Source organism: Phyllobates terribilis, unplaced genomic scaffold (assembly GCF_046119375.1).
Source record: "Phyllobates terribilis strain yellow unplaced genomic scaffold, ASM4611937v1 Scaffold_11__3_contigs__length_659146591, whole genome shotgun sequence".
In the NCBI taxonomy this organism is placed as follows: domain Eukaryota; kingdom Metazoa; phylum Chordata; class Amphibia; order Anura; family Dendrobatidae; genus Phyllobates; species Phyllobates terribilis.
This window is the reverse complement of record NW_027362771.1, coordinates 613,770,738-613,796,055: the sequence shown is the minus strand read 5'-3', so window position 1 is coordinate 613,796,055 and position 25,318 is coordinate 613,770,738. Positions and strand designations below refer to the sequence as shown.

The window sequence follows — 25,318 nt, the reverse complement described above, 5'->3', positions numbered from 1 at the left end:
CTGTGCTGCTGGAGAGCCTGCTCCCTCCACTAGATCAGCACGCCCCTCTCCTGAAATACACTGTACTGCTAGAGAGCCTGCTCCCTCCACTAGATCAGCACGCTCCTCTCCTGAAATACTCTGTGCTGCTGGAGAACCTGCTCCCTCCACTAGATCAGCACGCCCCTCTCCTGAAATACTCTGTGCTGCTGGAGAGCCTGCTCCCTCCACTAGATCAGCACGCCCCTCTCCTGAAATACACTGTACTGCTAGAGAGCCTGCTCCCTCCACTAGATCAGCACGCTCCTCTCCTGAAATACTCTGTGCTGCTGGAGAGCCTGCTCCCTCCACTAGATCAGCACACTCCTCTCCTAAAATACTCTGTGCTGCTGGAGAGCCTGCTCCCTCCACTAGATCAGCACGCCCCTCTCCTGAAATACACTGTGCTGCTGGAGAGCCTGCTCCCTCCAGTAGATCAGCACGCTCCTCTCCTGAAATACTCTGTGCTGCTGGAGAGCCTGCTCCCTCCACTAGATCAGCACGCTCCTCTCCTAAAATACTCTGTGCTGCTGGAGGGCCTGCTCCCTCCACTAGATCAGCACGCTCCTCTCCTGAAATACTCTGTGCTGCTGGAGAGCCTGCTCCCTCCACTAGATCAGCACGTTCCTCTCCTGAAATACTCTGTGCTGCTGGAGAGCCTGCTCCCTCCACTAGATCAGCACGCGCCTCTCCTGAAATACTCTGTGCTGCTGGAGAGCCTGCTCCCTCCACTAGATCAGCACGCTCCTCTCCTGAAATACACTGTGCTGCTGGAGAGCCTTCTCCCTCCACTAGATCAACACGCTCCTCTCCTGAAATACTCTGTGCTGCTGGAGAGCCTGCTCCCTCTACTAGATCAGCACGCCCCTCTCCTGAAATACTCTGTGCTGCTGGAGAGCCTACACCCTCCACTAGATCAGCACGCTCCTCACCTGAAATACTCTGTGCTGCTGGAGAGCCTGCTCCCTCCACTAGATCAGCACGCCCCTCTCCTGAAATACTCTGTGCTGCTGGAGAGCCTGCTCCCTCCAGTAGATCAGCACGCTCCTCAACTGAAATACTCTGTGCTGCTGGAGAACCTGCTCCCTCCACTAGATCAGCACGCTCCTCACCTGAAATACTCTGTGCTGCTGGAGAGCCTGCTCCCTCCACTAGATCAGCACGCCTCTCTCCTGAAATACTCTGTGCTGCTGGAGAACCTGCTCCCTCCACTAGATCAGCACGCCCCTCTCCTGAAATACTCTGTGCTGCTGGAGAGCCTGCTCCCTCCACTAGATCAGCACGCTCCTCTCCTGAAATACACTGTGCTGCTGGAGAACCTGCTCCCTCCACTAGATCAGCACGCTCCTCTCCTGAAATACACTGTGCTGCTGGAGAGCCTGCTCCCTCCACTAGATCAGCACGCTCCTCTCCTGAAATACTCTGTGCTGCTGGAGAACCTGCTCCCTCCACTAGATCAGCACGCCCCTCTCCTGAAATACACTGTGCTGCTGGAGAGCCTGCTCCCTCCACTAGATCAGCACGATCCTCTCCTGAAATACTCTGTGCTGCTGGAGAGCCTGCTCCCTCCACTAGATCAGCACGCTCCTCTCCTGAAATTCTCTGTGCTGCTGGAGAACCTGCTCCCTCCACTAGATCAGCACGCCCCTCTCCTGAAATACTCTGTGCTGCTGGAGAGCCTGCTCCCTCCACTAGATCAGCACGCTCCTCTCCTGAAATACTCTGTGCTGCTGGAGAACCTGCTCCCTCCACTAGATCAGCACGCGCCTCTCCTGAAATACTCTGTGCTGCTGGAGAGCCTGCTCCCTCCACTAGATCAGCACGCTCCTCTCCTAAAATACTCTGTGCTGCTGGAGAGCCTGCTCCCTCCACTAGATCAGCAAGCGCCTCTCCTGAAATACTCTGTGCTGCTGGAGAGCCTGCTCCCTCCACTAGATCAGCACGCTCCTCTCCTGAAATACTCTGTGCTGCTGGAGAGCCTGCTCCCTCCACTAGATCAGCACGCTCCTCTCCTGAAATACTCTGTGCTGCTGGAGAACCTGCTCCCTCCACTAGATCAGCACGCTCCTCTCCTGAAATACTCTGTGCTGCTGGAGAGCCTGCTCCCTCCACTAGATCAGCACTCTCCTCTCCTGAAATACTCTGTGCTGCTGGAGAACCTGCTCCCTCCACTAGATCAGCACGCGCCTCTCCTGAAATACTCTGTGCTGCTGGAGAGCCTGCTCCCTCCACTAGATCAGCACGCTCCTCTCCTGAAATACACTGTGCTGCTCGAGGGCCTGCTCCCTCCACAAGATCAGCACGCTCCTCTCCTAAAATACTCTGTGCTGCTGGAGGGCCTGCTCCCTCCACTAGATCAGCAAGCGCCTCTCCTGAAATGCTCTGTGCTGCTGGAGAGCCTGCTCCCTCCACTAGATCAGCACGCCTCTCTCCTGAAATACTCTGTGCTGCTGGAGGGCCTGCTCCCTCCAGTAGATCAGCAAGCGCCTCTCCTGAAATACTCTGTGCTGCTGGAGAGCCTGCTCCCTCCACTAGATCAGCACGCCTCTCTCCTGAAATACTCTGTGCTGCTGGAGAGCCTGCTCCCTCCACTAGATCAGCACGCCCCTCTCCTGAAATACTCGGTGCTGCTGGATAGCCTGCTCCCTCCACTAGATCAGCAAGCGCCTCTCCTGAAATACTCTGTGCTGCTGGAGAGCCTGCTCCCTCCACTAGATCAGCACGCCTCTCTCCTGAAATACTCTGTGCTGCTGGAGAGCCTGCTCCCTCCACTAGATCAGCACGCCCCTCTCCTGAAATACTCTGTGCTGCTGGAGAACCTGCTCCCTCCACTAGATCAGCACGCTCCTCTCCTGAAATACTCTGTGCTGCTGGAGAGCCTGCTCCCTCCACTAGATCAGCACGCCCCTCTCCTGAAATACTCTGTGCTGCTGGAGAACCTGCTCCCTCCACTAGATCAGCACGCTCCTCTCCTGAAATACTCTGTGCTGCTGGAGAACCTGCTCCCTCCACTAGATCAGCACGCTCCTCTCCTGAAATACTCTGTGCTGCTGGAGAGCCTGCTCCCTCCACTAGATCAGCACGCTCCTCTCCTGAAATACAGTGTGCTGCTGGAGAGCCTGCTCCCTCCACTAGATCAGCACGCCCCTCTCCTGAAATACTCTGTGCTGCTGGAGAGCCTGCTCCCTCCACTAGATCAGCACGCTCCTCTCCTGAAATACACTGTGCTGCTGGAGAGCCTGCTCCCTCCACTAGATCAGCACGCCCCTCTCCTGAAATACTCTGTGCTGCTGGAGAGCCTGCTCTCTCCACTAGATCAGCACGCTCCTCTCCTGAAATACTCTGTACTGCTAGAGAGCCTGCTCCCTCCACTAGATCAGCACGCTTCTCTACTGAAATACTCTGTGCTGCTGGAGAGCCTGCTCCCTCCACTAGATCAGCAAGCGCCTCTCCTGAAATACTCTGTGCTGCTGGAGAGCCTGCTCTCTCCACTAGATCAGCACGCTCCTCTCCTGAAATACTCTGTGCTGCTGGAGAGCCTACACCCTCCACTAGATCAGCACGCCCCTCTCCTGAAATACTCTGTGCTGCTGGAGAGCCTGCTCTCTCCACTAGATCAGCACGCTCCTCTCCTGAAATACTCTGTGCTGCTGGAGAGCCTGCTCCCTCCACTAGATCAGCACGCTCCTCTCCTGAAATACTCTGTGCTGCTGGAGAACCTACACCCTCCACTAGATCAGCACGCTCCTCACCTGAAATACTCTGTGCTGCTGGAGAGCCTGCTCCCTCCACTAGATCAGCAAGCGCCTCTCCTGAAATACTCTGTGCTGCTGGAGAGCCTGCTCCCTCCACTAGATCAGCACGCTCCTCTCCTAAAATACTCTGTGCTGCTGGAGGGCCTGCTCCCTCCAGTAGATCAGCACGCTCCTCACCTGAAATACTCTGTGCTGCTGGAGAACCTGCTCCCTCCACTAGATCAGCACGCTCCTCACCTGAAATACTCTGTGCTGCTGGAGAGCCTGCTCCCTCCACTAGATCAGCACGCCCCTCTCCTGAAATACTCTGTGCTGCTGGAGAGCCTGCTCCCTCCACTAGATCAGCACGCTCCTCTCCTGAAATACTCTGTGCTGCTGGAGAGCCTGCTCCCTCCACTAGATCAGCACGCTCCTCTCCTGAAATACTCTGTGCTGCTGGAGAACCTGCTCCCTCCACTAGATCAGCACGCTTCTCTCCTGAAATACTCTGTGCTGCTGGAGAGGCTGCTCCCTCCACTAGATCAGCATGCTCCTCTCCTGAAATACTCTGTGCTGCTGGAAAGCCTGCTCCCTCCACTAGATCAGCACGCCCCTCTCCTGAAATACTCTGTGCTGCTGGAGAGCCTGCTCTCTCCACTAGATCAGCACGCTCCTCTCCTGAAATACTCTGTACTGCTAGAGAGCCTGCTCCCTCCACTAGATCAGCACGCTTCTCTCCTGAAATACTCTGTGCTGCTGGAGAGCCTGCTCCCTCCACTAGATCAGCACGCGCCTCTCCTGAAATACACTGTGCTGCTGGAGAGCCTGCTCCCTCCACTAGATCAGCACGCTCCTCTCCTGAAATACACTGTGCTGCTGGAGAGCCTGCTCCCTCCACTAGATCAGCACGCTCCTCTCCTGAAATACTCTGTGCTGCTGGAGAGCCTACACCCTCCACTAGATCAGCACGCCCCTCTCCTGAAATACTCTGTGCTGCTGGAGAACCTGCTCCCTCCACTAGATCAGCACGCGCCTCTCCTGAAATACTCTGTGCTGCTGGAGAGCCTGCTCCCTCCACTAGATCAGCACGCCCCTCTCCTGAAATACTCTGTGCTGCTGGAGAACCTGCTCCCTCCACTAGATCAGCACGCCCCTCTCCTGAAATACTCTGTGCTGATGGAGAACCTGCTCCCTCCACTAGATCAGCACGTGCCTCTCCTGAAATACTCTGTGCTGCTGGAGAGCCTGCTCCCTCCACTAGATCAGCACGCCCCTCTCCTGAAATACTCTGTGCTGCTGGAGAACCTGCTCCCTCCACTAGATCAGCACGCGCCTCTCCTGAAATACTCTGTGCTGCTGGAGAGCCTGCTCCCTCCACTAGATCAGCACGCCCCTCTCCTGAAATACTCTGTGCTGCTGGAGAACCTGCTCCCTCCACTAGATCAGCACGCTCCTCTCCTGAAATACTCTGTGCTGCTGGAGAGCCTGCTCCCTCCACTAGATCAGCACGCCCCTCTCCTGAAATACTCTGTGCTGCTGGAGAACCTGCTCCCTCCACTAGATCAGCACGCTCCTCTCCTGAAATACTCTGTGCTGCTGGAGAACCTGCTCCCTCCACTAGATCAGCACGTGCCTCTCCTGAAATACTCTGTGCTGATGGAGAACCTGCTCCCTCCACTAGATCAGCACGCTCCTCTCCTGAAATACTCTGTGCTGCTGGAGAGCCTGCTCCCTCCACTAGATCAGCACGCCCCTCTCCTGAAATACTCTGTGCTGATGGAGAACCTGCTCCCTCCACTAGATCAGCACGCTCCTCTCCTGAAATACTCTGTGCTGCTGGAGAACCTGCTCCCTCCACTAGATCAGCACGCTCCTCTCCTGAAATACTCTGTGCTGCTGGAGAACCTGCTCCCTCCACTAGATCAGCACGCTCCTCTCCTGAAATACTCTGTGCTGATGGAGAACCTGCTCCCTCCACTAGATCAGCACGCTCCTCTCCTGAAATACTCTGTGCTGCTGGAGAACCTGCTCCCTCCACTAGATCAGCACGCTCCTCTCCTGAAATACTCTGTGCTGATGGAGAACCTGCTCCCTCCACTAGATCAGCACGCTCCTCTCCTGAAATACTCTGTGCTGCTGGAGAACCTGCTCCCTCCACTAGATCAGCACGCCCCTCTCCTGAAATACTCTGTGCTGATGGAGAACCTGCTCCCTCCACTAGATCAGCACGTGCCTCTCCTGAAATACTCTGTGCTGCTGGAGAGCCTGCTCCCTCCACTAGATCAGCACGCCCCTCTCCTGAAATACTCTGTGCTGCTGGAGAGCCTGCTCCCTCCACTAGATCAGCACGCCCCTCTCCTGAAATACTCTGTGCTGCTGGAGAACCTGCTCCCTCCACTAGATCAGCACACCCCTCTCCTGAAATACTCTGTGCTGCTGGAGAACCTGCTCCCTCCACTAGATCAGCACGCCCCTCTCCTGAAATACTCTGTGCTGATGGAGAACCTGCTCCCTCCACTAGATCAGCACGCTCCTCTCCTGAAATACTCTGTGCTGCTGGAGAACCTGCTCCCTCCACTAGATCAGCACGCCCCTCTCCTGAAATACTCTGTGCTGCTGGAGAACCTGCTCCCTCCACTAGATCAGCACGCCCCTCTCCTGAAATACTCTGTGCTGCTGGAGAGCCTGCTCCCTCCACTAGATCAGCACGCCCCTCTCCTGAAATACTCTGTGCTGCTGGAGAACCTGCTCCCTCCACTAGATCAGCACGCGCCTCTCCTGAAATACACTGTGCTACTGGAGAGCCTGCTCCCTCCACTAGATCAGCACGCTCCTCTCCTGAAATACTCTGTGCTGCTGGAGAACCTGCTCCCTCCACTAGATCAGCACGCGCCTCTCCTGAAATACTCTGTGCTGCTGGAGAGCCTGCTCCCTCCACTAGATCAGCACGCTCCTCTCCTGAAATACTCTGTGCTGCTGGAGAGCCTGCTCCCTCCACTAGATCAGCACGCGCCTCTCCTGAAATACTCTGTGCTGCTGGAGAGCCTGCTCCCTCCACTAGATCAGCACGCGCCTCTCCTGAAATACTCTGTGCTGCTGGAGAGCCTGCTCCCTCCACTAGATCAGCACGCCCCTCTCCTGAAATACTCTGTGCTGCTGGAGAACCTGCTCCCTCCACTAGATCAGCATGCCCCTCTCCTGAAATACTCTGTGCTGCTGGAGAGCCTGCTCCCTCCACTAGATCAGCACGCGCCTCTCCTGAAATACTCTGTGCTGCTGGAGAGCCTGCTCCCTCCACTAGATCAGCACGCGCCTCTCCTGAAATACTCTGTGCTGCTGGAGAGCCTGCTCCCTCCACTAGATCAGCACGCCCCTCTCCTGAAATACTCTGTGCTGCTGGAGAACCTGCTCCCTCCACTAGATCAGCACGCTCCTCTCCTGAAATACTCTGTGCTGCTGGAGAACCTGCTCCCTCCACTAGATCAGCACGCCCCTCTCCTGAAATACTCTGTGCTGCTGGAGAGCCTGCTCCCTCCACTAGATCAGCACGCCCCTCTCCTGAAATACTCTGTGCTGCTGGACTCTCCAGCCTCTCTCTGGGGGACGAGGATTCTGGAGATGTCTGACCCCGGCGCTGCTGACAGTCAGAGGTGAAGAACTTTGGTTTTATGGGACAAGGAATCCTGAGTGCGGAAATAAAAAGGTGAAAGCACATTGTATGGAGCCTGTTCACACTCTTAAATGAGGAGCCCCGGTCCCGGCACAGTGTATGCCCAGTGTAGGCAGCCGCTGTCTCACCCAGCTTTCCCAGGGTCCTGACCCCTTTTATTCTAGAGGGAACTTCTCCCTTAAATTAGAAAAAACAAACAGCGCCACTTCTGTCTACAGGTTGTATTTGGTATTACAGCTCGGCTACATTCACTTTAATACCAGACACATCCTCTAACGAGTCCATCCTTCCTGCAGCCCTGGCTAGTCCTGGTAGAGGTCAGAGGGGCGGGGCTCCTCCTGAACGGCGCTTTGGGAGACATATTTATTGGTGCACTTCTGACCACTGCTTCAGCTTAGCGCAGGATTTCTACAAATGTCATAGTCAGAAGGTGGTGTGTTCCCCTTTAAAAAAATAAAATAAAAATAAGTTTAAAAAAAATGTTTTTGTTTGTCCAGAAAACAAATTTGGGCCCCGTGCAGCTTGTGAGACCTGCGCCAACATGTGCGCCACCATCACCAGAATACAGCTGGAAAAGGAGGAGGCGATAAGAGGCCAAAACGAGGTAGGACTCAGCAGGTACCAGACATCAGTGCCTCGTCTGCTAGTGCCCACGGCGCTCCGTCCTCAGGGCACGGCTCCCAGTCCTCAGGGCACGGCTCCCAGTCCTCAGGGCACGGCTCCCAGTCCTCAGGGCACGGCGCCCCGTCCTCAGGGCACGGCACCCCATCCTCAGGGCACAGCTCCCAGTCCTCAGGGCACGGCTCCCAGTCCTCAGGGCACGGCGCCCCGTCCTCAGGGCACGGCGCCCCGTCCTCAGGGCACGGCTCAATCCTCAGGGCACGGCTCAATCCTCTGGGCACGGCTCAATCCTCAGGGCACGGCTCAATCCTCAGGGCACGGCTCAATCCTCTGGGCACGGCTCCCCGTCCTCAGGGCACGGCTCCCTGTCTCCAGGGCACGGCGCTCAATCCTCAGGGCACAGCTCCCCGTCCTCAGGGCACGGCGCCCCGTCCTCAGGGCACGGCTCAATCCTCAGGGCACGGCTCAATCCTCTGGGCACAGCTCCCCGTCCTCAGGGCACGGCTCCCCGTCCTCAGGGCACGGCGCCCCGTCCTCAGGGCACGGCTCAATCCTCAGGGCACGGCTCCCCGTCCTCAGGGCACGGCTCAATCCTCAGGGCACAGCTCCCCGTCCTCAGGGCACGGCTCAATCCTCAGGGCACAGCTCCCCGTCCTCAGGGCACGGCGCCCCGTCTTCACGGCACGGTGCCCACTACCAGCTGCACGTGGGGCAATTCTAAAAACATGGCTCATGAGACAAAAATCACTATTTAGCCTTTATATGGGAATATTACATAAACAATTAAAAAATATTGATTCAAAATTCCATTGAGCCCACCCTGTGCCCGCTATGTTTCCACTCTCTGCCCACTATATGCCCGCTCTGTGCCCGCTATGTTTCCACCCTGTGCCCGCTCTGTTTCCGCTCTCTGCCCACTCTGTGCCCACTATATGCCCACTCTGTGCCTGCTCTGTTCCTCCTTTGTGCCTGCTGTTCCTCCTCTGTGCCCGCTCTGTTCCTCCTCTGTGCCCGCTCTGTTCCTCCTCTGTGCCCACTCTGTTCCTCCTCTGTGCCCGCTCTGTTCCTCCTCTGTGCCCGCTCTGTTCCTCCTCTGTGCCCGCTCTGTTCCTCCTCTGTGCCCGCTCTGTTCCTCTTCTGTGCCCACTCTATTCCTCATCTGTGCACACTATATGCCTCCTCTGTGCCCGCTCTGTACCTCCAATGTGCCCGCTCTGTTCCTCTTCTGTGCCCGCTCTGTTCCTATTCTGTGCCCACTCTGTTCCTCCTCTGTGCCCGCTCTGTTCCCCCTCTGTGCCCGCTCTGTTCCCCCTCTGTGCCCCCTCTGTGCCCACTCTGTTCCCCCTCTGTGCCCGCTCTGTTCCCCCTCTGTGCCCGCTCTGTTCCCCCTCTGTGCCCGCTTTGTTCCTCCTCTGTTCCCACTCTGTTCCTCTTCTGTGCCCGCTCTGTTCCTCCTCTGTGCCCGCTCTGTTCCCCCTCTGTGCCCGCTCTGTGCCCCCTCTGTGCCCGCTCTGTTCCCCCTCTGTGCCCGCTTTGTTCCTCCTCTGTGCCCGCTCTGTTCCCCCTCTGTGCCCGCTCTGTGCCCCCTCTGTGCCCGCTCTGTTCCCCCTCTGTGCCCGCTCTGTTCCCCCTCTGTGCCCGCTCTGTGCCCGCTCTGTTCCCCCTCTGTTCCTCCTCTGTGCCCACTCTGTTCCTCCTCTGTGCCCGCTCTGTTCCTCCTCTGTGCCCACTCTGTTCCTCCTCTGTGCCCGCTCTGTTCCCCCTCTGTGCCCGCTCTGTTCCCCCTCTGTGCCCGCTCTGTTCCCCCTCTGTGCCCCCTCTGTTCCCCCTCTGTGCCCGCTCTGTTCCCCCTCTGTGCCCGCTCTGTTCCCCCTCTGTGCCCGCTTTGTTCCTCCTCTGTTCCCACTCTGTTCCTCTTCTGTGCCCGCTCTGTTCCTCCTCTGTGCCCGCTCTGTTCCTCCTCTGTGCCCGCTCTGTTCCCCCTCTGTGCCCGCTCTGTTCCCCCTCTGTGCCCGCTCTGTGCCCCCTCTGTGCCCACTCTGTTCCCCCTCTGTGCCCGCTTTGTTCCTCCTCTGTGCCCGCTTTGTTCCTCCTCTGTGCCCGCTCTGTTCCCCCTCTGTGCCCGCTCTGTTCCCCCTCTGTGCCCGCTCTGTGCCCGCTCTGTGCCAGCTCTGTTCCCCCTCTGTTCCTCCTCTGTGCCCACTCTGTTCCTCCTCTGTGCCCACTCTGTTCCTCCTCTGTGCCCGCTCTGTTCCTCCTCTGTGCCCACTCTGTTCCTCCTCTGTGCCCGCTCTGTTCCTCCTCTGTGCCCACTCTGTTCCTCCTCTGTGCCCGCTCTGTTCCTCCTCTGTGCCTGTGACGCGCCCCCTGGGCCATATTCTTTAGGGGGAATATCCGGAACCGGATCAGATGGGAGTTGTAGTCTTCCGAGTGGCTGTGACCCGGTCCGTGCCCAGGGTGTCAAACTCAGTTGTATGTGGCAGTCCTACAGATGTTATTAAGTTCTTTATTGTCGACTACGCCACCCGTTGTATTGCGGTCACTATGGCCGCCGCTGCAGCAGGGTCCGCTGAGGCTGATGGTGTAGGTGCAGCTTTTGATGGTATAACCCCCAACGGGTGGGGTATAGCCTCAGGGGGTCAGGTGCAGAGGATGGGGGTTGTGGTGGTGCAGCATAGATGTTAAAGGAAGACAGAGTCGGGTTATGCAGTTAAGGGTATTTACTCACTGCTGATGTTCCGGTCACTCCAGCTTCAAGTGACCTCCCGAGCCGTGCTGCATCCACCAGGTCCTGGATCCAGCCAACCCCCAAGCGAGTCCGGAGCGTGACCCTGAGCTCTCCTTCTGTCCTTTCTCTGGCCGTCCCCACTAGTGATCCACCCAGGTCCAGCTCCCTCGGGCCTTCTGTTGGGAGACCCTTGGCCTTGGGTTCCCTGACCCTCCACGTGGTATGCCTTCGGGGTGGATGTGGTGGGTGGCCGTGGCAGACGCTGCCCACGGCCTCCGGTCTCTGGCTGGGGTGTGTTTTTGCCCCCACCAGCTTGGGTTCCGGTACCCTGATGCCGACTCTTCACCCGTGGATTGGATTTGGGGTCTCAGAGTCCTCTCTTCTGTTTCCCCCTCTGGGTCTCTCTTGCTTTCTCCTCTCTCTCTCTCTGGGGCTGCTCTGCTCCTCTGCTTCTTACTTCTCTGCAAAGGCTGACAGACTGACCCTGTTCTTAGTTGGTGCCCACCTTATATACACCCTCTATGTGTGAGCTCAGGTGACCAGCACCCAATGAGCTCCTATCTTTACCCAGGCTGCTCCCCCTATCTGCCCCTACACTACCTGGGATGTACCACCCCCCTCCCACTCCAGCCAGGAACAGACTCGGTCGTACCTGCACATTTCTAAGTGGGAGTACCGTCGGCCTGTTCCTCGGAAATGGGATGTGTGTAGTGCATGCAGCCTACCGAGCTCAGTTCCACACTCCATCCTTACCCGGGAGTGGAATATCACACCTCTGGGTTGAGGTGCAATACCCCTGTAGCAGCCGAATCCTCAGGGTGCTACATTCCCCCCTGGTAAATCACAGCACGTCCTCGGGCTGTATGACATAACACCAAAACATACAAATTTTTGCATAAACATATAAAACATATAAAACATTATATATATATATATCAATATAAAACATTCTCGTCGCCTCTGGCTCCTCCTCCGGTCACTGTGCAACGTGTGACCGGGTAAAGTGCGACAGTCTCTCTAGAAAACTGGTTTTCCTATAAAACCGGTAGGGGGCGCTTTAGGACGCGCAACTATATACAAGGATATGGCCGCTCTCAGTCCTCGGCCAGGTATTAGGGAGGAATGACCACTCTCAGTCCTCGGTCAGTGGGATTAAGGGAAATACGGGTAACAGTTACTCTTGGTCTTATGGGCGCGGTGGTGGTGGCGCCCGGGTTGCCCGGGCCTTGCGGCCAGGCCTGGGGTATCTGGAAGGTAAAGGGCACCGTAAGGACGGTGGCGCCCTGGGCTACTTGGCCCTGCGACCAGGCCGGGGGCTCCGCGGAGGTAGGGGGCGCTGTTGGTATTGCGGCGCCCGGGGGTACTAGGCCTTGCGACCAGGCTGGTGGTACTTCCTGCTTGGTCACGCTCGGGGTCGAGGCGTGTGACGTCACAGGGGTCGCGGCTCCCGTTTGAGGCCTAGTCTGCGGCGGTGACGTTGCAGCGACGGGCACGGCAGGATAGACTTCGGGCTCTGCGACGGGGAGCTGGGGCAGGTACGCGGTTTCCCGGTTTGGGGTATAGGCGTCCCCTTTACCTGCCTCCACTCGTTCGGCTCCCTTCTCGGCGCCGTCTCCGGCCTTCAGTCCTCCCGCGCCATCCTCAGAGGCGGTCTGTCTCCTCGTCTCGGGTGGCGTGCTCCGCTGACAGGTCTCGGTCTGCTGGGCCATCTCACGGCTTCACTCCGCCAACGTCTCTCGCTGCACCCGGGCCATCCTCCTTGCGAGGCCCTCCAGAGCGGTCTGTGCACACTCCCGGTCTCGGGGGAGCTGTGCTAGGACCTCCACTAGGCCTAGTGGGGTCGTTGTTTCCAGCAGGCTCCTGACCAACGGGTCGGTGCTGCTCTGCTCTCTTACTGTTGTCTCTAGCAGGCTCCTGGCCAGCGGGCCGGTGCTGCTCTGCTCTCCCTCCTCTGTTTCTAGCAGGCTCCTGGCCAACGGGCCGGTGCTGCTCTGCTTTCTCGCCATCTCCGGGTAAGCTCCTCCGATATTCTTCTCCAGGCTTCTTGCCTCCGGGTGCGCTCGCTCTAGACTGCTCCAGGCGGCACCCATCTTTTCTCTCTCCTTTCGTCTCCTCCCACCTCGAGGGCGGTCCCGGGGCCACTTGGTGACTGTCAGCTCCAGGGGCTGTTCTTTCACGCTGACAGACACCTCTAGCATCACAGTCTCTGTTGGTGGGGGCGGTTTCCACTTTTGGCGCCATTTTCGGTCCTGGCCCACGATGGGAGGTGGCCTCTCACCACCCTCTGGCACGCCCATAATGGCGTCCGCTCTTCCAAGGCGGGAAACCTTTGGAAATGGTGGGAATCGCTTCCCAGTGGCGGGAAACTCTGCAGATGGCGGGAAAACGCTGTTAATGGCGGACAACCGGCTGGAATCGACTGGTGATGGAGTCCGATGGCGGGGACCCTCCGGAACCGGCAGGAGACTTCTTTTTGAGGTAAACTCGTTCTTTTCTTCAGGCACGCAGTACCCGGTTGTTGCGGGCACGTAATCCTGCCGACTACGCCAAAGTTGACGCGCCCCCTGGGCCATATTCTTTAGGGGGAATATCCGGAGCCGGATCAGATGGGAGTTGTAGTCTTCCGAGTGGCTGTGACCCGGTCCGTGCCCAGGGTGTCAAACTCAGTTGTATGTGGCAGTCCTACAGATGTTATTAAGTTCTTTATTGTCGACTACGCCACCCGTTGTATTGCGGTCACTATGGCCGCCGCTGCAGCAGGGTCCGCTGAGGCTGATGGTGTAGGTGCAGCTTTTGATGGTATAACCCCCAACGGGTGGGGTATAGCCTCAGGGGGTCAGGTGCAGAGGATGGGGGTTGTGGTGGTGCAGCATAGATGTTAAAGGAAGACAGAGTCGGGTTATGCAGTTAAGGGTATTTACTCACTGCTGATGTTCCGGTCACTCCAGCTTCAAGTGACCTCCCGAGCCGTGCTGCGTCCACCAGGTCCTGGATCCAGCCAACCCCCAAGCGAGTCCGGAGCGTGACCCTGAGCTCTCCTTCTGTCCTTTCTCTGGCCGTCCCCACTAGTGATCCACCCAGGTCCAGCTCCCTCGGGCCTTCTGTTGGGAGACCCTTGGCCTTGGGTTCCCTGACCCTCCACGTGGTCTGCCTTCGGGGTGGATGTGGTGGGTGGCCGTGGCAGACGCTGCCCACGGCCTCCGGTCTCTGGCTGGGGTGTGTTTTTGCCCCCACCAGCTTGGGTTCCGGTACCCTGATGCCGACTCTTCACCCGTGGATTGGATTTGGGGTCTCAGAGTCCTCTCTTCTGTTTCCCCCTCTGGGTCTCTCTTGCTTTCTCCTCTCTCTCTCTCTGGGGCTGCTCTGCTCCTCTGCTTCTTACTTCTCTGCAAAGGCTGACAGACTGACCCTGTTCTTAGTTGGTGCCCACCTTATATACACCCTCTATGTGTGAGCTCAGGTGACCAGCACCCAATGAGCTCCTATCTTTACCCAGGCTGCTCCCCCTATCTGCCCCTACACTACCTGGGATGTACCACCCCCCTCCCACTCCAGCCAGGAACAGACTCGGTCGTACCTGCACATTTCTAAGTGGGAGTACCGTCGGCCTGTTCCTCGGAAATGGGATGTGTGTAGTGCATGCAGCCTACCGAGCTCAGTTCCACACTCCATCCTTACCCGGGAGTGGAATATCACACCTCTGGGTTGAGGTGCAATACCCCTGTAGCAGCCGAATCCTCAGGGTGCTACATTCCCCCCTGGTAAATCACAGCACGTCCTCGGGCTGTATGACATAACACCAAAACATACAAATTTTTGCATAAACATATAAAACATATAAAACATTATATATATATATATCAATATAAAACATTCTCGTCGCCTCTGGCTCCTCCTCCGGTCACTGTGCAACGTGTGACCGGGTAAAGTGCGACAGTCTCTCTAGAAAACTGGTTTTCCTATAAAACCGGTAGGGGGCGCTTTAGGACGCGCAACTATATACAAGGATATGGCCGCTCTCAGTCCTCGGCCAGGTATTAGGGAGGAATGACCGCTCTCAGTCCTCGGTCAGTGGGATTAAGGGAAATACGGGTAACAGTTACTCTTGGTCTTATGGGCGCGGTGGTGGTGGCGCCCGGGTTGCCCGGGCCTTGCGGCCAGGCCTGGGGTATCTGGAAGGTAAAGGGCACCGTAAGGACGGTGGCGCCCTGGGCTACTTGGCCCTGCGACCAGGCCGGGGGCTCCGCGGAGGTAGGGGGCGCTGTTGGTATTGCGGCGCCCGGGGGTACTAGGCCTTGCGACCAGGCTGGTGGTACTTCCTGCTTGGTCACGCTCGGGGTCGAGGCGTGTGACGTCACAGGGGTCGCGGCTCCCGTTTGAGGCCTAGTCTGCGGCGGTGACGTTGCAGCGACGGGCACGGCAGGATAGACTTCGGGCTCTGCGACGGGGAGCTGGGGCAGGTACGCGGTTTCCCGGTTTGGGGTATAGGCGTCCCCTTTACCTGCCTCCACTCGTTCGGCTCCCTTCTCGGCGCCGTCTCCGGCCTTCAGTCCTCCCGCGCCATCCTCAGAGGCGGTCTGTCTCCTCGTCTCGGGTGGCGTGCTCCGCTGACAGGTCTCGGTCTGCTGGGCCATCTCACGGCTTCACTCCGCCAACGTCTCTCGCTGCACCCGGGCCATCCTCCTTGCGAGGCCCTCCAGAGCGGTCTGTGCACACTCCCGGTCTCGGGGGAGCTGTGCTAGGACCTCCACTAGGCCTAGTGGGGTCGTTGTTTCCAGCAGGCTCCTGACCAACGGGTCGGTGCTGCTCTGCTCTCTTACTGTTGTCTCTAGCAGGCTCCTGGCCAGCGGGCCGGTGCTGCTCTGCTCTCCCTCCTCTGTTTCTAGCAGGCTCCTGGCCAACGGGCCGGTGCTGCTCTGCTTTCTCGCCATCTCCGGGTAAGCTCCTCCGATATTCTTCTCCAGGCTTCTTGCCTCCGGGTGCGCTCGCTCTAGACTGCTCCAGGCGGCACCCATCTTTTCTCTCTCCTTTCGTCTCCTCCCACCTCGAGGGCGGTCCCGGGGCCACTTGGTGACTGTCAGCTCCAGGGGCTGTTCTTTCACGCTGACAGACACCTCTAGCATCACAGTCTCTGTTGGTGGGGGCGGTTTCCACTTTTGGCGCCATTTTCGGTCCTGGCCCACGATGGGAGGTGGCCTCTCACCACCCTCTGGCACGCCCATAATGGCGTCCGCTCTTCCAAGGCGGGAAACCTTTGGAAATGGCGGGAATCGCTTCCCAGTGGCGGGAAACTCTGCAGATGGCGGGAAAACGCTGTTAATGGCGGACAACCGGCTGGAATCGACTGGTGATGGAGTCCGATGGCGGGGACCCTCCGGAACCGGCAGGAGACTTCTTTTTGAGGTAAACTCGTTCTTTTCTTCAGGCACGCAGTACCCGGTTGTTGCGGGCACGTAATCCTGCCGACTACGCCAAAGTTGACGCGCCCCCTGGGCCATATTCTTTAGGGGGAATATCCGGAGCCGGATCAGATGGGAGTTGTAGTCTTCCGAGTGGCTGTGACCCGGTCCGTGCCCAGGGTGTCAAACTCAGTTGTATGTGGCAGTCCTACAGATGTTATTAAGTTCTTTATTGTCGACTACGCCACCCGTTGTATTGCGGTCACTATGGCCGCCGCTGCAGCAGGGTCCGCTGAGGCTGATGGTGTAGGTGCAGCTTTTGATGGTATAACCCCCAACGGGTGGGGTATAGCCTCAGGGGGTCAGGTGCAGAGGATGGGGGTTGTGGTGGTGCAGCATAGATGTTAAAGGAAGACAGAGTCGGGTTATGCAGTTAAGGGTATTTACTCACTGCTGATGTTCCGGTCACTCCAGCTTCAAGTGACCACCCGAGCCGTGCTGCGTCCACCAGGTCCTGGATCCAGCAAACCCCCAAACAAGTCCGGAGCGTGACCCTGAGCTCTCCTTCTGTCCTTTCTCTGGCCGTCCCCACTAGTGATCCACCCAGGTCCAGCTCCCTCGGGCCTTCTGTTGGGAGACCCTTGGCCTTGGGTTCCCTGACCCTCCACGTGGTATGCCTTCGGGGTGGATGTGGTGGGTGGCCGTGGCAGATGCTGCCCATGGCCTCCGGTCTCTGGCTGGGGTGTGTTTTTGCCCCCACCAGCTTGGGTTCCGGTACCCTGATGCCGACTCTTCACCCGTGGATTGGATTTGGGGTCTCAGAGTCCTCTCTTCTGTTTCCCCCTCTGGGTCTCTCTTGCTTTCTCCTCTCTCTCTCTCTAGGGCTGCTCTGCTCCTCTGCTTCTTACTTCTCTGCAAAGGCTGACAGACTGACCCTGTTCTTAGTTGGTGCCCACCTTATATACACCCTCTATGTGTGAGCTCAGGTGACCAGCACCCAATGAGCTCCTATCTTTACCCAGGCTGCTCCCCCTATCTGCCCCTACACTACCTGGGATGTACCACCCCCCTCCCACTCCAGCCAGGAACAGACTCGGTCGTACCTGCACATTTCTAAGTGAGAGTACCGTTGGCCTGTTCCCCGGAAATGGGATGTGTGTAGTGCATGCAGCCTACCGAGCTCAGTTCCACACTCCATCCTTACCCGGGAGTGGAATATCACACCTCTGGGTTGAGGTGTAATACCCCTGTAGCAGCCGAATCCTCAGGGTGCTACACCTGCTCTGTTCCTCCTCTGTGCCCACTCTGTTCCTCCTCTGTGCCCACTTTGTTCCTCCTCTGTGCCCACTTTGTTGCTCCTCTGTGCCCACTCTGTTCCCCCTCTGTGCCCACTCTGTTGCTCCTCTGTGCCCACTCTGTTGCTCCTCTGTGCCCGCTCTGTTCCTCCTCTGTGCCCACTCTGTTCCTCCTCTGTGCCCGCTCTGTTCCTCCTCTGTGCCCACTCTGTTCCTCCTCTGTGCCCACTTTGTTCCTCCTCTGTGCCCACTCTGTTGCTCCTCTGTGCCCCAGTCTTTTCAGAAACAACTGGCTGAGATGGCCACAAACCGCAAACATCTGGAAGAGGAACGAATAAAGACGCTACGTCAAAGGATCCGGAAAGAGCTGGAGGAAGAAATGGAGGCGCTGCGGCGGAGCTGGAAGTCAGAGTCTACTGTGGCTGTGGAAGACGCGCGTCAGGAGGAGCAGAAAAGGGCAGAGAGTGAATGGCAAAGGGAGATACGGGCAGTGAAAGAAGCAGCAGAGGTACAATAGGGGGTTTAGAATAAAAAAGGGACTGCAAAAAAAATCTGGGTGTTTTTTTTTTCTTCCCCAAAATAGCGCCACACTAATCTTACAGGTTGGATGTGGTATTGCAGCTCAGAGGTGCAATTTTAGAAGAGTCTCTGCATAAGAGAGCCGCCGAGATATAAGCGATGAGCGCTAATGTCAGCGATGGAGGGCGGCCCGATTGGTGCCTACTCTGTAGGACCCCGGGGGCCGCACTGCCCCCCACATCTTCTTTTCACACAGGGATCAGGACGAGATGTGACAAATCCTTGTTTTTTAATTTGTTGACTTCGGAAGTGGAAGCTCGGGGGCGGGACTTCATTATGACCCCGCCTCCTTGTACATGCCCCCCGCCCACTGCACCGATGAATGCTTTATATCAGCTATAGACCCATGAAGGCGAGTGATTCTAGATATATAATGGCGGCTCTGGGGACTACTGCACCCATCATCCTCCTAGTGTCATTCTCAGGTGTATTACAAGGAGCGAATGAAGGAAGCCGTATCGGAAGTGATCGCGGGGGAGCGGAAGCGGTCCGAACTGCAGAGGGGATCACTGAGGAGGCGACAGGAGGAGGAGCTGAAGTCTCTCCAGGATCAGTAAGTCCTCCGTACCCCGCGACCTCACCCTGACTCCGGCGGCTGAGACTGCCTCTTCCATATCAGCCCTACATTACACTATTGGGGGGCACCACGCTCTTCCAGTCCTGTAGCCAGGTTTGGGGTAGGTTGAGTTGACCAGGGCTGTACGGGACTGGATATATATATATATACTATGTGTGGGTATATATACACTTATTTTATTCCCGGCAGGATTTGCGCCGTACAGGAGCAGCTGAAATGCGTCGTCCGGGACAAGGAGGACTACGCCCGGCAATTTAAGGTATTTCTTACTATTTCCACGTATACATGGGGCTCAGAGCGTCAGCTCCGCTCCAGCCAACAGGTCAAAGATCTGTAATGAGTTAGTTTTAATCTTGACATAAACAATTACAGTTAGATCTTGCATTACACTTCAGAGCTGCGATCACAATTCTGCTGGAAACCGTCATCAAGGTTGTTGACAAAACCCATCCTTAGCGTTGGGGGTGCAATTAGTTTTTTTCCTACACAACAGAGAAAAAAACCTGAATGAGCAGAGAATGATGTAAGATTTCAGCTCTGCGGAATTGTGAATACAGCTCTGAAGTATCATGCAAACTGTAACCTGTTGACTTCCTTTTTTTTTTTGCAGGAGTTACAGCTGAATTACAAGCGGTTTATCGACTTGACAGACTCCGCCCTTCACTCCGATTACCTCCTTAAATTAATTCGCCTCGGAAAACCTCCCGGATATGCCCACTGTGGGGTCCAGACAGAAATGGAGGCCGCTTCTTCATAATGTGCTGAGCCCCGTCCTGTGTGGGGAAAAAAAATAATTTTATTTAGTGATCTTTTTTTATTATTATTATTTTAATATTTCCGTATTTGCAGCTTTTTAGGCACCAGATGCCAGCACGCTGCAGTTTACTCTGTCACCACTAGAGTTCCTCAGCGCTCTACCATCTCCCCAGCCTGATCACATCTTATGCTCCAGTCATATCCAGAGCTGCATTCACAATGCATCTTGTTTTCTACACGCAAAGTGTATACAGTGCCAGGAATACAGACTACATCTCACACAGTGCAGTACACACAGTTCACCATCAGGGAGCAGCACATCAATGTAGGTTTCTGCAGCCTGAGAATTAACAGGACAACAGCAGAATTGTGATTGCAGCTCTGGATGTGACTGGAGGGTAAGATATAATATCACATCTTATGTAGATTTCGCCTGTGCAATGCGGCTGAGCTGTGATTTACTGTAATCAGTTCTTGGATCAAACATTCTCATGTAATTATAGCGGAGACAAGTTTAATTACGTGACCTGCTCATTATCTTATTAACGAGTGTCAGATACGTTCTCGTCCATTATATCCGCACTGTACAACGATCTGCGTCCTCTACACCCTCATATGTGTGATCCCGAGAGTCCCGTTCTTCCATATTCCTGGTTGTACCTAGTCGAAAGACATGGCTTCTATCTTTCAGAAACAGCGCCACACCTGTTCACAGGTCGTGTCAGGTATTACAGCTCTATCTGCAATAGCAGACACGGACAGGTGTGGTGCTGTGTCTGGAAGCAGCCATGTGTCGGCCACCTCCTCCTCCATATCCTCTAGCAAGCAGGAGAACAATCTACTTGTTTCTCACCTACCCACATACCTTTCTGTAAAAAAAGAACTGTCCCCTTTAAACTAAGGAATCTGTTGGAATTCCTGCTATTAATTTAGTCTAAGGTGTAGGAAAACAATGACACTTCCTAATGAGTCCAAGGGGCGGGGAAACCATGACACTTCCTGTTTCTAATGAGTCCAAGGGGCGGGGAAACCATGACACTTCCTGTTTCTAATAAGTCCAAGGGGTGGGAAAACCATGACGCTTCCTGTTTCTAATGAGTCCAAGGGGCGGGGAAACCATGGCACTTCCTGTTTCTAATGAGTCCAAGGGGCGGGGAAACCATGGCACTTCCTGTTTCTAATGAGTCCAAGGGGCGGGAAAACAATGGCACTTCCTGTTTCTAATGAGTCCAAGGGGCGGGAAAACCATGACACTTCCTGTTTCTAATGAGTCCAATAAGTGGGGAAACATTGACACTTCTGGCTTCTAATGAGTCTAAGGGGTCGGTATTCACAACTTCTACTAATAAACCTAGGGGCAGGAAAACATTGGCACTTCCTGATTCTGATGAGTCTGAGGGGAGGGAAAACATTGGCACTTCCTGAGTCTGATGAGTCTGAGGGGAGGGAAAACATTGGCACTTCCTGATTCTGATGAGTCTGAGGGGAGGGAAAACATTGGCACTTCCTGATTATGATTCTGAGGGGTGGGGAAACATTGGCACTTCCTGATTCTGATGAGTCTGAGGGAGGGGAAACATTGGCACTTCCTGAGTCTGAGGGAGGGGAAACATTGGCACTTCCTGATTCTGATGAGTCTGAGGGGGGGGGGGAAACATTGGCACTTCCTGAGTCTGAGGGAGGGGAAACATTGGCACTTCCTGATTCTGATGAGTCTGAGGGAGGGGAAACATTGGCACTTCCTGATTCTGATGAGTCTGAGGGAGGGGAAACATTGGCACTTCCTGAGTCTGAGGGAGGGGAAACATTGGCACTTCCTGATTCTGATGAGTCTGAGGGGCGGGGAAACATTGGCACTTCCTGAGTCTGAGGGGAGGGGAAACATTGGCACTTCCTGATTCTGATGAGTCTGAGGGAGGGGAAACATTGGCACTTCCTGATTCTGATGAGTCTGAGGGGAGGGGAAACATTGGCACTTCCTGATTCTGATGAGTCTGAGGGGAGGGGAAACATTGGCACTTCCTGATTCTGATGAGTCTGAGGGGAGGGGAAACATTGGCACTTCCTGATTCTGATGAGTCTGAGGGGAGGGAAAACATTGGCATTTCCTGATTCTGATGAGTCTGAGGGGAGGGGAAACATTGGCACTTCCTGAGTCTGAGGGGAGGGGAAACATTGGCACTTCCTGATTCTGATGAGTCTGAGGGGAGGGGAAACATTGGCACTTCCTGATTCTGATGAGTCTGAGGGAGGGGAAACATGGGCACTTCCTGATTCTGATGAGTCTGAGGGAGGGGAAACATTGGCACTTCCTGATTCTGATGAGTCTGAGGGAGGGGAAACATTGGCACTTCCTGTTTCTGATGAGTCTGAGGGAGGGGAAACTTTGGCACTTCCTGAGTCTGAGGGAGGGGAAATATTGGCACTTCCTGATTCTGATGAGTCTGAGGGAGGGGAAACATTGGCATTTCCTGATTCTGATGAGTCTGAGGGAGGGGAAACATTGGCACTTCCTGAGTCTGAGGGAGGGGAAACATTGGCACTTCCTGATTCTGATGATTCTGAGGGGTGGGGAAATATTGGCACTTCCTGATTCTGATGAGTCTGAGGGAGGGGAAACATTGGCACTTCCTGATTCTGATGAGTCTGAGGGGAGGGGAAACATTGGCACTTCCTGATTCTGATGAGTCTGAGGGAGGGGAAACATGGGCACTTCCTGATTCTGATGAGTCTGAGGGAGGGGAAACATTGGCACTTCCTGATTCTGATGAGTCTGAGGGAGGGGAAACATTGGCACTTCCTGATTCTGATGAGTCTGAGGGAGGGGAAACTTTGGCACTTCCTGAGTCTGAGGGAGGGGAAATATTGGCACTTCCTGATTCTGATGAGTCTGAGGGAGGGGAAACATTGGCATTTCCTCATTCTGATGAGTCTGAGGGAGGGGAAACATTGGCACTTCCTGAGTCTGAGGGAGGGGAAACATTGGCACTTCCTGATTCTGATGATTCTGAGGGGTGGGGAAATATTGGCACTTCCTGATTCTGATGAGTCTGAGGGAGGGGAAACATTGGCACTTCCTGATTCTGATGAGTCTGAGGGAGGGGAAACATTGGCACTTCCTGATTCTGATGAGTCTGAGGGAGGGGAAACATTGGCACTTCCTGAGTCTGAGGGAGGGGAAACATTGGCACTTCCTGATTCTGATGAGTCTGAGGGAGGGGAAACATTGGCACTTCCTGATTCTGATGAGTCTGAGGGAGGGGAAACATTGGCACTTCCTGATTCTGATGAGTCTGAGGGAGGGGAAACTTTGGCACTTCCTGAGTCTGAGGGAGGGGAAATATTGGCACTTCCTGATTCTGATGAGTCTGAGGGAGGGGAAACATTGGCATTTCCTGATTCTGATGAGTCTGAGGGAGGGGAAACATTGGCACTTCCTGAGTCTGAGGGAGGGGAAACATTGGCACTTCCTGATTCTGATGATTCTGAGGGGTGGGGAAATATTGGCACTTCCTGATTCTGATGAGTCTGAGGGAGGGGAAACATTGGCACTTCCTGATTCTGATGAGTCTGAGGGAGGGGAAACATTGGCACTTCCTGATTCTGATGAGTCTGAGGGAGGGGAAACATTGGCACTTCCTGAGTCTGAGGGAGGGGAAACATTGGCACTTCCTGATTCTGATGAGTCTGAGGGAGGGGAAACATTGACACTTCCTGAGTCTGATGAGTCTGAGGGGGGAGGCTAAGGGAAACTGAGGAAACTTACACACTTCTTTCTAATAACTAAGAGGGTGAGAGGCCAAAATTAATAGGGGTTGTCACTCAGCTTTCCACAAACCCTGAATGTCATACATACAGTAGATGGATTATTCTGCAGCATTGCATCCCTTACACCTCATGCCTCTCATTACACTCCTTATGAATGTCAGTCTTCACTGCAAATCTTTCATTCTATTTTTGCACAGGGAAGCTCAGGATGAACAAATCTGTAGGTCCCTCGTAATTAGTTGAGTGCAGCAGCGCATGAAACCGATTAATTTCCTTTGTTCTCGCTGCTCCCCGCTTTGTAGTGGGATTCCTATTAACGCGGTTACCATATGCTCAGTCCTCACAGCAGGCAGATGAGGAAACAGACAGTGTGAATACCACCATGATGTTCCTAAAACCTGAAAAACCAAGGCGTCGCTCACATCTGGCATCGGATGTATAATGCATGTAACCCATAATGTCCAGGCTTTTAGGGTGGTGGAGACCCCAGATCTTTACATCAATGTTAGTCATTGTGGGTTTGGGGTTTCCAGATGTTTCTGGCAGATTCATCAATTACGACTTTTTAAAAATTTGCAAATATTCTCCAGTCCTCCGCGCCCCAAAAGGGATTTTTTTATGTACTGAAGCTGTTTTGGTCCAATTATTATACTTTTATTATATTTTATTATATTTGCAAAAGGTGCAATTTTTTTGGTGCTAAAAAGTTGCAAAAAACGTTAAAGACACTTTCCGCTGACATCCCCACTATAATCATAGATGACTTCAACATCCCCATTGATACTTCCCACTCATCGGGCTCTAAGCCTCTAACCCTCACTTCCTCCTTCGGCCTCGCTCAATGGTCTTCTGCCCCCACTCACAAAGACGACCACACACTAGACCTCATCTTCACCCGCCTCTGCTCCCTATCTAACCTCTCTAACTCCCCTCTCCCCCTATCTGACCATAACCTACTTACATTCTCTGGCCTCTCCTCTCCAGGTGCACAATCCCCACTCCACAAACTTACACACCCTTGCAGAAACCTCAAACACCTTCACCTACACTGACTCTCTGAATCCCTTCTCCCTCTTACAGACATTAGTTCATTATATATAACATCACAACAGCTGCAGCTCTCGACTCGGTCGCCCCCCTCACACATACCAAAACTTGCACATTCAATAAGCAACCCTGGCACACCAACCTGACCAAACCTGACTAAAGAACTGCAACGGGCCTCCGGGGTTGTTGAGCGGAGATGGAAAAGGTCCCACTCCAACGAGCACTTCATAGCATTCAAATAGTCCCTCACTACCTTCAAGTCCACACTCACAGGAGCAAAACAAACCTACTTCTCATCTCTCATATCCTCCCTGTCTCACAACCCTAAACAGCTATTCAACACTTTCAACTCTCTCCTCCATCCCTCAGTGCCTCCTCCCTCTCCTCTCATCTCAGCCGAAGACTTTGCCTCATTCTTCAAGCAGAAGATTGATACCATCAGAAAACGCTTTTGCCTAAAGTCCCCTACTCATATCTACTCAACCTTCCTCCTCCAACCCCAACTTCTCCACCATTACAAAAGATCAAGTCTCTTCTTTACTCTCCAAATCACACCTCACCATCTGCAAACTTGACCCGATCCCATCCCATCTCATCCCCAACCTTACCACAGTCTTCATCCCAACCCTAACCCACCTCTTCAACCTGTCACTAACAACCGGTGTTTTCCCCTTATGTTTCAAACATGCCTCAATCACACCCATCCTCAAAAAGCTCTCCCTTGACCCATCCTCTGTGTCTAGCTACCGCCCCATATCACTTCTCCCCTATGTCTCAAAACTACTGGAACAACACGTCCATTCTGAACTGTCCTCCCACCTCTCCTCCTGCTCCCTCTTCGACTGCTTACAATCTGGCTTCTGACGCGCCCCTGGGCCTGTGCTGAGTAGCGTTGCGCACGCGGGGGCCTACCCGGAGCCGGATCTGAGAGGGGTAGTAGTTTTGTGGCGGTGACCCGGTCCGTGCCCAGGGAGTCAAACTGAGCGGCAGTATTTAGCAGTAGATGTTAGAATGTTCGACTACGCCACCCGTTGAATGCGGTCATGAGACCGCCGCTGCAGGGCAGACCGCTGAGGCCGGTGATACGGTTGTGCAGCGGGGATGGTATAACCCCCAACGGGAGGGG

The 25,318-nt window shown here is 55.0% G+C and overlaps 1 protein-coding gene across 3 annotated transcripts in view; it reads left to right on the top strand.

The window, feature by feature from the left end:
• The window catches only part of LOC141165404 (uncharacterized), a 71,901-nt gene extending 52,006 nt beyond the window's left edge, over window positions 1-19,895 (top strand). The window contains exons 2-6 of one of the 3 annotated variants that reach the window (XM_073651002.1): window positions 7,920-8,026; window positions 17,740-17,973; window positions 18,458-18,597; window positions 18,811-18,880; window positions 19,232-19,895. In XM_073651002.1, the coding sequence (XP_073507103.1) occupies window positions 7,920-8,026; window positions 17,740-17,973; window positions 18,458-18,597; window positions 18,811-18,880; window positions 19,232-19,378 (698 nt within the window). In that variant the 3' untranslated portion in view covers window positions 19,379-19,895. The remainder of the gene's footprint in view (window positions 1-7,919; window positions 8,027-17,739; window positions 17,974-18,457; window positions 18,598-18,810; window positions 18,881-19,231) is intronic. The other 2 variants (XM_073651003.1, XM_073651004.1) reach the window with 2 other exon arrangements.
• Window positions 19,896-25,318: the final 5,423 nt, after the last annotated feature.